This window comes from Streptopelia decaocto, assembly GCF_964273445.1.
Source record: "Streptopelia decaocto genome assembly, chromosome: 17".
Lineage (NCBI taxonomy): Eukaryota > Metazoa > Chordata > Aves > Columbiformes > Columbidae > Streptopelia > Streptopelia decaocto.
In genome coordinates, this window is record NC_138672.1 from 6,575,316 (window position 1) to 6,587,552 (window position 12,237).

At 47.0% G+C, this 12,237-nt stretch overlaps 1 protein-coding gene across 3 annotated transcripts in view; it reads right to left on the reverse strand.

Annotated features, from left to right (window-relative positions):
• Positions 1 to 12,237, reverse strand: part of DNM1 (dynamin 1) — a 62,381-nt gene that overhangs the window by 20,697 nt on the left and 29,447 nt on the right. For all 3 annotated transcript variants that reach the window (XM_082067718.1, XM_082067717.1, XM_082067716.1), the window contains exons 11-14: positions 5,836 to 5,922; positions 5,567 to 5,637; positions 5,064 to 5,115; positions 2,498 to 2,611 (exon numbers count right to left, since the gene is read on the reverse strand). In XM_082067718.1, the coding sequence (XP_081923844.1) occupies positions 2,498 to 2,611; positions 5,064 to 5,115; positions 5,567 to 5,637; positions 5,836 to 5,922 (324 nt within the window). The remainder of the gene's footprint in view (positions 1 to 2,497; positions 2,612 to 5,063; positions 5,116 to 5,566; positions 5,638 to 5,835; positions 5,923 to 12,237) is intronic.

Below are 12,237 nucleotides of genomic sequence, written 5' to 3' on the forward strand. Positions count from 1 at the left end.
CATCAACAGCCATATATCCCTGCTAACATGTACTGCTGGGCCCTTTAAGACATTAAGTTTCAGTTCCTTTCTTCAGAGGCAAAGGAAAAACAAGCCAGCACTGCGGAAAGACTGGTATTTCACTAATGGGGTCCAGATGTCTTCATTCCGCAGACTCTGGGTCCTGGCTTGCAGAAGAGGGCAGGGAGAGGCTGTGCCCCCTCTCTTCCCAGCTCCAGAGGTGCAAGCTCAGCCTTCACCCTCACCCCACACCTCCTCACCCTGCTCCTTCCCACACCATCACCCACAGCTCTGCCACCAGCACTTCCACACACAGACAGATCCAGCTCTCCCCCAGTTCCCTCTGGAAAGCTGCCAGAGCACAGGGGAACTGGGACAAGAGAGCCCACAGGAGCGCAGGGTGGAGCAGACAAAGCCTCCCATTCCTCCCAGAGCTTAAGCGAAGAAAGATTCTGGTGCACAGCCTTTAGAAACACATGAGAACATTTCAGGAGCTGCAGAGGACACAAGTCCTGAATTGGTGCAGAAGGAGAGTTCTGAGATAGACACGCAAAGATAACCGTGTCTGACAGAGGACCACGCACTGCAGACAGCTCTTTGGGATGGAGCCAGCTCCGTGCAGGACTGAGGTTTGGGATGGGGATCCCCATGCTCAAGGCTCTCCAAGATGCCCCTCAAATGCACCAGCTTTTAGCCTGACTCAACTACAGAGTCCAGGTGGACATTGGTTCCTTTCTCCCTTACAACAGCCAGTGATCAAGGGGTTGAACTTGGGGAGGGATCAAATAGAAACATGCTTCCCTTTCCCCCCTGCTCCCACTCTGCTGAGGACAAAGGCTCCTTTCTCAGAGGCAGCTCAGACCCCATCAGCACTGGTTCTGCATTTAAGGGATGGGGGCTGGCAGGGAACTGTTTTCATTAGGCAGCTCTACCTCTCACTATGCAGAAGGGAAACAGCACAGACCTCCAGTTTCTATTGACCCCCAAGGCTGCCCTCCCTCAGGAGGGAAGGGAGGTCCAGTCCCCATCCCAGGCAACTGGAACTTTATCAACAGTTTACACATCCCCACTGCAGCCCGCCCTCCCTCCCACTCCCCAGGGAAGAACAGGGAGTTCTAATCATCTCTGTAATACAGATGTAGCAGCTGGCTTTGATTAAACTACTTGATGTTTATAACCACTCGACCTGAGTATGCAACCTAAAGTAAAGCCTCCCCAAGCAACTCTGAATGCAAAGGGCAGGGGTCTTAGAGCAGAGACACACTGATGTAGCGAAAGACATTTCAGTGCCTGGTTCTTTAATTAGGAAATTGCTGCCTGCTCATCCATAGCAGCACAGCAGCAGTCTCCATGCAGAAAGTGATATTTAGAGGCTGATTCATCACCGTATTTGTCATCATTTCCACCTGCTGAGAAATGAAACAGGCCCACTGACACGAACTAGACAAGAAGCCGGGCCTAACTGCAGCTCCCAGGCACACGATTGTGTGCCTCAGAACACCTGAGGGACACAAACCACAGCTACAGGCAGAACAGTCTCTTTATTTGCAATCAGAAACCCCGATAAACTCAGGATGCATGACTACACCACATCAGGCATTTTTCATCCCCCAGCACACTGAGTGGGGTTAACGGTTTCAATCATGTCCTCCTCACCAGAACTATCCAGCTATTCTCTTTTCAAATTAATCAGAAAAGACAATTATCTACCTTTGTCTTGCACAGGCAGCAACACGCTGTTGACAATGATAATTTCAGCTGGAACAATTCTGTCCGCTTATATCACTTTCCACTGAAGCAGAAAGACACCACAGTACACTGCCAGAATTCCTAATATTCAAGATTTTCAAGCAGTTCTCCAGAGTAGGTCCGTGTTCCTATCAGTGATATTCCACACATCACTGTACTTTTGATCAGCAGTACTCTAACTACTCACAACTCAAATTATTTTACAAATAATGTGTAAGCCAGCATGTTCAATATAGAAACATTAAAAAAAAACAAACCAAACATTCTTGCTTCCCAGGTTTAACAACTGAGTAAATTACTTAATCTCTTCAGGATTCAAAGTCAGAAGGAGCCAGCACATGACCTGCAGTTTCAGGTCCACAGCTCCTGTTGCCATACGCAAAAATGAGAGCACATTTTTCTTGTGATCAAGGGAGATGCACAAAACCCCTGCCATTCTCCTTCAGGAAACTTATTGTGGATGCCCCACAAATACTGATAAGTCCAAATCTTGCAACTAGTCTATCACACCCCTGATCACAGGTGCCACAGCAAGACAAGTGAAGGTCAAATTCATTCCAAGTGCCTGTCAACTTTCTGCTGAGCCAGGGCTTCAAACATAGATGTTATTCCACATGCATTAAAAAAGCCATGTTCACATCAACTCAGAAATGCTGAGACCACAGGGAACTCAGCCTAAGGACAATCAGAAGATACCACCTTATCCTCATCAGACGCCCAAGACTCAAGTCAGAGTTGAGCCACTCACCTCATCATCTTTGTACCAGGAGAGGTTCTCCGCTGTCAGGACAAACCAATACTCCTTGGAGCCTCCCTTCATGATCCCGATGTTGTTGATGGTGAGCCAGCCCTTTCGGATGACCTAAGGGGGTGGAAGCGGCAAGCATTAATGAGGGTTCTAAAAGCTTGGTGTTGGGTGACAGAAGAAAGATCAGAGGGTATCCCTACACAGAGTAGTAGGGAAAGACAAGGAACACCGTGCTCTCTGCTGCTGCCAGAGGAGCCCCCCGCTCAACTGGCCAGTGAAGGTCTTGGCCTCAAAAAGGCCAGGAATAGTACAAAAAGGACGCAGGAAGGAACCTGGCAGTGCTGTGCATTATACCCTCTGCCAAGAGGAAAGGGATGTAGGAAGAACCGCATCAAGAACGCCTATGACACTGGCACGACCTACAAGCACCAGATCACAGCAAAACACCCAGAAGAGGCCATGCCTAGAGAAAAGCAGCACACCAGCACAGCTGTCAGCACACGTGGAGGGCTTCACCCAGCTCTGGACAGACGGGCAAGCAACCCAGAAAGAACTGAGTTGAGTGAAAAGGAGATACTAAATATAACGGAACAAAATGGTGCATCTGGAATTAGTACCCTCAACTTCAGCATACCCAGGTATTTGAGTAGTCATTAATTTAGGGCAAAACAAGTTCCTTTATGTTTAGTCTGTGAAGAAGCCAGGCTACCAGTCTCTACGGAACTGCAATTCACTAAGTGCTGGTTTAGAGCCTCACACACAGAGCAATCAAATGCAAGTATGCATCAGCTTAAATGCATTAGCTTTTATGTATATTAATGCACTGTTAACACCCAAAAATACCTGCATCCGTGTGTACCTTGTTGTGTGGATGTGCTTGCTGAGAATGACCTGGCATTGAAAAGCCACACAACTGCACTGGATATTACCAAGTTGCACTGTGTGAGCAGCCTACCACAGAGGTACAGGATCCTTTTAATTGTTAATTTGCCCTCTCAAGGTAAACACAGGAGCATTGAATCTTTGTCTCATGCCTACTCTTAAAGTCGAGATGGTCCTATTCTCTCTGTGGACAGGAGGGGGCAGTGAAACAGAACCACACATCCTTGGATTACCGCTTCATCTCCACCCACTCACAAGATGAACCAGCAGTTCTGACTTTTTCTTCATCATACCAAGTTTTAACCTAATTTCTGCTTCACCTGTGCCTAGTCCCAGCTGCCCTCCTCTCCCCATTCAGCAGCAGAGGGAATAACTTGTGTAAGCACTGTTCTTGCCTTCCCAGATGCAACATCAATGTTCATTAGCACACCCTGCTGAGTGGCCTTCTACTCACCAGGATCTCATCCTGCAAAGGGGAACCATAGCAACAGCAGCAGAGCAGAGAGCAGGAGAGGAGCAAAGAGAGGAGAGATGGTTACTGGGAAAGCTGGAGCAGGAGAAGAGAGGCTCAAAACTAAAATAAAATAAATTGGAGGCTGGTACCAAATCTTTTAACCCCAAGGCGTTAACAACAGCAACCCCCATCCCAAAATAAAGTCTGCTAACAAAAAAGCCAAAGCGCTTTACAGGTAGATCCAGACTTTGCCCTTTGTGCTCTTTTACACCCAGCTTTTCTGTACGGCACACTGCAGAGGATGGGGTTCCCCACACTGCTCCGAGATCCCATGAAACAGGCGGTTGGCCAACCCAACCTACTGACCTACCTGCCCGCCAACAGCACTGAAACAGTCTGCATGTTCATGTGCAGGGAAAAGTGGTCACACATGTTATAAACAGGACAGATGTCACAGCAAATGTCTTTAAATGGGCTAAGCAAAAGCATTTGATTTGCTTTCATTCTCTATGAAGCTGCTTATAAGGCTTTGTTTCTACAAGATCTTCTGGCCTAGATAGCCTTACCATGTCCCCAGCAAATCTGGGGGAAAAAAGTGTCATTAACCCCTTCTTCAATGTCCATACACTCCTTACAGCTCCTGAAGGAATATGGAACTCCTCCCCTCCACTGCTGTCTTCCCCCATAGGGGTATTTCCATACATACCCACTGCAACCATGGCTGTAATCACCCTTTGCCTCCCTGTACAGAGGTTTAAGTATTTCCAGTGAAGTTTACCAGAAGAGAGTCCATAAGCTCTCTTGAAATCCCTTTCCAAAGAGCAGACACCACTGATGGGAAAGACAACTACAAGAGACAATTCTATACTGTAACAGTTGAGACCTGGTGTTCTGTACCCCTCACCTCAGCAGACAGGTCAGCACAGCTAGTAAAGGGGCTGGACAAACTGGGATTTACACGTTAATAGGGATTTCTACCAGAAAAGCAAGACTGGATCTTGGTTATCAAGCATCCCTCTGTAACGCTTTCCCTCCATTACTGCTACATGCTCAGTTCTTCCTGACTGCAATGAGCCTAAAACACTGTCTTCAGGTATAAACAGAGTTTGATGAATAAAAAAACAAACTTAAGAGTACTGCTGCATCCAGCCCAGCACTCGTCCACCTGGTAGCTTCCAGGCAGCAAACACGTCCTTCTTGCAGCAGTGAAGGAGATGGAACTTGGCCTACCTGGTTGCCAGCTGCCTTCTTCTTGCTCATCTGGCTGCTCCTCTGCTGAGCACTGCAAACAACAGCAGAGACATTCAAAACCCCTCAGGCTCCTCTTCATCACCTGAACCCTGCTCCCATCAAATAGCTACTATAATGAGTTCATGCTCCTCACAATTAGCTTCCAAGCCTTGATAACCCAATCTATTTTCATCTGCTCTCTCAGCCTGGTCTACTCATCGCACTCCCACCTGGACCACTTGGGTCACTAACCTTCCACTGCTTCTGCTTTTTTCCCCTCATGACACAACCCTAATACTCCAACTCCCCCTTGTACACATCCTTATTCTCCTCCCCAGCCTCGCAATACAGATCCACTGAAAAACAAGCAATACCGAGAGCTGAACCATGCTCTGGGGCCGCAGCATCTGTACCAGGACCTTTGCAACCCATTTACTGGAGCAGCTATAGGACAGAGCCACAGGAAACACATGCAGAGGAGGCAATAGGATGTGGGTGCTTACTTGGCAAAGCCAATGAAATCCTCATGGTTTGTGTTCATGTAAGCCAGCTCGATGTCTATTAGAAGCATGACCTGCCAAAAAGAGGCACAGAGAGCAAGAGAGATGTTAGTGATCAACACTGCTAATAGTCAGGGGCAGACAGAGCCCTGTACATTGATCATCTCACCAGCCTCTGCAGCCAGACACATCTTGGTCAGGCCTCTCTAGCTTAGACTGTCCCTTCAGATGTCCCCCACCCCATCTCCCCACTTACACTCCTGATCCCCTACCTGATCTTTGGTCCTGCCTTCTCTTTCACGGATGTGAGTAGTAACAATCCTCTCCATCTCCTCACGCAGATGAGGGTACTGGCTGAGCTGCAGGACAGAGAGAAAACACGTGCACATGGGAAGGGGAGGCGTGAAGGGGGAGCAGCCCCCATGTACACATGCATACATCCATCCTGCAATCATGTATTTTCAAGGGAAGTTCTAGAAAGCTGGACTTGCAGACAGATTTTTTTCCAGGTTCCTGGAGGTGCACTGGGGGCAAAGTTTGTTCCCTCTTTCTTTGGGCTTCAGAAAAAAGCCATTTTCAGTCTTGCAGCAACCTTTCTGCCCCAGAGACCTGCTCCAAACCTACCACATTCTTCCTGGCATGAGGTTCTTGACAACCCCACTGCTTATTGGGTTTTTCCCATTAAAGTGAACAATTTATCTCGATTTTCAGCATCTCATTATAGTAGGCTAAGCAGGTAAACAGCCTGTTGCTACAACCTGCTAAATACTATGGGAAATTTCCCTGGGAAGTGAAGATTCAGTTCCCATTTGCTGAGGCACTGAGTGAAAGCATCTGGCACTCTCCATCAACATCTGCAAGCAGAGGCAGGGGATGTGATCAACTCAAGGGTACATGTTTTTAAGGCATTCAGTTCCTTCCACCGACTCTCCACCTGTGTTGGGCCAAGATTACATGGCTGAGGTCTGTATTGACATCGCCCATCACTTTTTGCCATGTTACTGAGGATGGACTCTTTTCCTGCCTGGACAGAGAAGCAGAAGGACTTTACTAGCTGTGGTTCAAAAGAAGAATAGCTACAGAGCTCATACTTGAGGAACACTTCCAAAAATCAGCACTCAAAGCCCTCTGGGTTTCACACAGCACCCACCTACTTGCCTGGATTCATAACCCTCCAGTGATTTCAGCAGCAGTAACCATACACTTCTCAGGTCAGGCCCAGCCCAGTTGAGTTAAATTAACCCTCCAGACCCAGGATCCCGCCCTTTCTCCCTCACTTGACCTTGAAATCATCCCCCCTTTTTTTGTAACATTACCTCCAATTTGCCTATAATGTCAAACAGCATTTCCTAATATTAGTCTTTTATAACCCCTCAAGGGGGTGTATAAAAAACTAATTTGCCTATGATCTGTACTGTATTTGCTTTGTTCTTCCAATTTACATGAGAGCTACACCTTAAACCGTTTGGCCTTTTGTTCTGCATACATAATCCACTATAACATGCTAGAAGGAACTGTCTCAAAGTGTGCAGCATCATTACTAGAAGCCACATCCCACACTAACCAGCAACAACATTCCCAACACCTGACTACAAAACGTCCCAAGCCCTCTCAGCACTCTTGCAGTCAAGCAAGTTGCAATAGCCTAGAACTGAAACTGAGGACTGGCTTTGACACTGACTATTTTCAAATGTGTGGTTTGTTTTGAATGCCAATGACCCTGCAGAGGCAGGAAAAAACAAGTGGAATTAGTGCTCCCCACCACCACCTTGTCTTGAAAGCACAAACTGGATGTTCTCCATGATCTTTACGGTTCAGGCAGCTGGTTGCTTCAGAGACACACAGGCAAAGCTTCCTGTTTCCTTTGGGGGTTGGCAAAGGATAGATGGGCAAGTTATGTCAAACAGAACAACAGGAAGCTGGAAAAACCTCTAAGCAAGTCTCAGCTTCTTCACTTCAAATTAAAAACAAAACAAAACAAAACACAAACACATCAAACCTTCCCACCACCACCCCACTCCCAACCAGTACAAATGCACAGAAAGTGCAAAACAAGTTGTGGTTTCTTCAGAACCCAGGTCATTCAGCAACAATCTTGTGCAAAAATAAATTGGCACCATCGGTCCCCATGCAGGAGCTTCCAAGCCCAAGCATGCACAGGGAAGCAAGGGTGGGAGAGGAAAGAGGAGACAAACAAGCCACGGGATGTCACACCACCAGGGGACGTGCAACAGGGCACAGGGGGGCAAGGAGTTATCACCAGCAGTACAAACAGCACCCAGAAATGCCATGACTCTGAAAGACAGGAGAGCAGGCGACCCTTCGAGGGGTTAAGTCTGTCAGCCTGGGATCACATCCCGGCTCGAGTGGGTTTTCAATCCTGTTTTAGCTGCATCTGCCTGTTTAATCAAAACACAAGCTTACAGCCCTCTTTGAAAACCAATTTATCCCAATGTTCCCCTAGTTCCCCTCTTTGCAGATTCCAGGAGTCCTTGCCAGCACACTGAAGATCAACCTTTAGCTGAAGTGTTGCTGACTTGCAAGACCGCCCTGCACTTGTGAGATGCTGCAGTGCAGTCTGGCACAGAAGGTTCCTGCTTTTGGAAAAATCACTAGCTAGAGCATTATCCTCCTAAACGTAAGGGTTTACACCAGCTTTCTGTTGATTTTGGAGCTACTCTCCATTTACCCAACTGGAAGCAGCTCAGAATCAGGGCAGTCAGAGGACAGCTGTAAATGGCCACCTTCTCTTCAGCCCTCAACTCTGTCTAACAGTGAAGAGATAGTCAACTGCAAGTCTCTTTTCATAGAGGAAATCTGTATTTCTGTAGACAACAGATGGGTTTGCCGCCTTCTGTGTTCTTTATTGGTAGTCTCATATTATTCCACCTATGCAGCTTTATCAACTGCACAAAGATTTCTTCACCATCTGGGGTGAAACGAAATAATTGTGACAGCACACAGACAGTAACACACAATAATCCAGGACAGCAACAAACAAAGGCTACAGGACTGTTCAGCTAATTCAGGAGGTGTTAGCCCGTGCAATCTTCCTTTCAAGAAGCTTTGCAGGACTTCTAGTGAGTTTAAAGGTTTGGTTTTGTCATCTGAATGGCAGCATCAGTCCACACCAGCGGGCTGGGTGTTACCTTACAATTAGCATCAGTCCCAAAGTAGCCTTCTCCAGATGCCTCTCCTAATAGCACATGCTCTTGTCCACATCAAGCAGTTAAGGCTACATAACATGCAAGATAAATATTGCAAATTAACTAATGCCACTGTGCTGTAACTACCTTACACCATCAAAACCCATATCAGGCTGGCTGCTATGCTAAACTGGCCCACAGCAGTTACCTTCTGCTCTTTCAGAGGGAGATACAGACAATAGTAACCTTCTCACTACATGTAGACCCTTGACTTTACACATTACTAAAATTTTCCTTTTATTTACCAGCACTATTGCTACATATTTTCATTCAGACAGTTATTTCATATCCCTAACATGTGCCTCCCTGGCCTCTCCAACTTTTACTGTAGTCATTAGTCTCCTGAAGCGTCACTGCTACTATCACCTCCCCTCCAGGGTTATCTCTGTTGCACCCTCATGGGGTCCTCCACCATATCACAGATTGAAATCCACAGAGCAAGTGGGTATCCAGCCACTCTAATGACATGGTCAAAGAGAAACTGGAACTCGCCACCCTTGGGGTTTTCACGGTCCTTCTCCCTCCCCACCCAGAGCAAACATCTCCAGCCAGACACAGAGAAGAGTGTAAGCAACTGAAATAAAAACCCACAGGAGAAATAGGCTGGAAAGGAGTTCCTCTGCCTCACTACACCTGGCAACAGCAGGACTCCACAATAGCTTAGGCCAAGCTGGGGGCATGTCAAAGATGTTCCCTGAACACAGGCAGAGGTCAGCTCTGCATTCCTACAACAACCAGACCTTACTCAGCTCTTTGCCTTCATTCTTAACCCATATCAGTTCTTATCTTCCATTCCTTCCCATTTTAGGTGTATATGTTGGTGAGTCTGGCTGTAACCCTGGAAGAAGGGAATTGTAATTTTCAAGTCCTAAAAACCTCATGAAACAGCCCTTTCCAACTCAGTTTCTGCAGCACGTTGCTGCTGAGCCACAGACACGTTTCTGGCCTGTCACTGGGAAGTTTAACACTAATTGCCACATTTGCCTTTTTTTTTTTGAAGGGGCATATGGTGCCCCCTCCTGGGGAAACCAGCCTGGGGTTCACAGCATACAGGGAAGCATCCACACTGTTTCCCCACTGAGCATCATCCATGGAGCAAGAGATCAGCAGGAGAATGATGCAGAGGGCGTAATGCCTGCTAAAGCTCTTCCCCATGCTTTCTGGGACAGCAACCTTCTGTTGACTGAATATTTCTTGCAGAACATCTTGCACCCCTAAATTTTTAATCAACTGTTGTTTTGTACGTGCTACTGCTCAACACAGCTCTGCAGACAAGATGAAACCTGCAGACCACTCATGCTGTGGGGATGAAAGGTCGTCTTCTGGCTTTTAAAATGTTTCTAGTATATCTAGATTTTTAAGGCAGTCTCAGAAAAGAAGTAGTAAGAAGTTACAAAATGCACAGGCAGTGGTGCAGCAAACAGGGCTTGCAAAGGGGTTGATCCACACCAAGGTGAATGCCACTGAGCCAGAGGAATAGTGTACGCTAGAGTAATCCACTGGATCCCAGCTCACTTCTCAGCTAAAGAGCCCATCAGCTGACACCCACTTCTCTGGGCCTGCTTTTAAACTGCCCTTACACCTGCAGGTTGCTGCTCTCCTTTAGACATCTTTATATCCATTTTGTCTTGCTATGTTTGCTGAAGTTCCTGGCGTGTGTGGGAAGGGGACGGGCGTTGACCTTTCTTGGCAATTTTTGTTTGTTTGTTTGTTTCTTTACCTTTTCGCTACACTTTCTGATGGTGGATGTGAGCTCACTCACTACCATATCCACACACTTCAGACTCGGCTCCTTCAACTTCTGCACCTGCTTTTTCACTATGGCTTCAAAAGCGAGGTCAGGCGTGAAGAGACCCGTTCTGCATGGCAGGGCAGGGTGGGAGGAAGCAACGAGGAAGGAGGAAGCGAAGCAGAGAAAGAGCAGGAAGGAGGAGGAAAGAGAAGGAAGGAAAAGGGAAAAGAGAGAAAACACAAGGCAAAATGAGAAGTGAGATTTTGGTTCATTCCATTAGTTTACTGAACCAGGTGAGCATTGCTATGGGGCCTGTGCACTGCCAAGTATCAGGAGAGTCTACAGGCAAATGGAAGCAGCAAAGGGCAATGAGGTAGGAGCAGCTTGGCCAGTGAAATGGTGAGCTGTCGAGAGCAAGATGAATGGATGGAACACCCCCAGGATCAAGTGATCTCTTCCCAAAAGCAAACTTATTTGGATTTTTAGACAAAGCTGCTTGCCACAGTGAGCCACTGCCTCTCTTCTTAGAGGCTCATCACATCTCCTTTCCCTTTGTCTCAGGCATTCCCCTTTCCTTCCCACCACGGTTATCTCCCCTTCAGGTTTTCCTTATTCCAGCTGCAGGAAGCCTGAACAGAGCCAAGCTATGACTTGCTAAGGTCTGTCACTTGCACTTTGTTTTGGCAGGTCTAGCTAAAAATAACCACCACCTCATTTAAGCCAGATCTCCCCTTTCACATCTCCATGGATAACACCTGCACGACCTCAAGCAACACCAGTATTAAACACTCTTCAACACCTCATAGGACCTACAACTAGTCTGCCTTTTAAGCAGCAAGGAGTTGCAATATGTTACAGGATTCAGCTTCACCCAATGGTCTCTCTCAAGGTGCCAACAATGTCCCTTTGGAGTAAAGCAAGGGCACTTCCAGAGTTAAATTCACATCAGCATAAGTTTCCTACTAATGCAGTTGCCCTGCTAAACTCAATAAACACTCTTTCCCCACCAGACTTGGGTGGCCCTGCACAAATAGAATAAATAAATCAGTCCCTTCCAGTACTCAAGTATCACCCGAATGACAATTTATTACATACAAAATTGTGACCATGGCTATTAGAGCACACACAGAACAACTAGCACTGAAGTCAACCATCAAGTTCCGAGCAGTAGGACCTAAGTTAAAATGGAATGCTTTAATCCTAAATGTGTGATGTTTCCCCTCATCCTCCTTATTTCCCACCCTGCTGAACCCACCACCTGATCACTTGAACTTGCCACTGTCAGAACAGATGTCTACTCTGAAATTGCCAGTAGAAGACAAAGCAAAAAGAAACAATGAAGAAAGAAGTGGGAAATGGAAGGAACAATGCAAAAAGAAAGAATGAATGAAGATTTTTGAATAGCAACTGAAGGATGGAGAACAAATCAAGAGAAGCTTCAGAGGGCATGAAAAACAAGGGCCCTTCTGATCCAGTTAGCAGGCAACTCTGGATACTTGGCAGCCCGAGGGCCTGTGCTTACCTGTCCCCAGGCTCTAATGGCAATTTTCTGGGTGCTCCCCACAGTCACACAGCCCAAGAGAGGACAGCAGGACAGAAAAAGGAAGCTCCTCCAGCACTCTAGAAACCTGAGCAACCTCTCACTGCATCCACTTTGCTTTCCCAGTCTGTCCTGGGGGGCAAAGCAGGTGTCTGCATGTCTGAGCTCTTCAACAGAGGCTCTTGGCCCCAAGGAT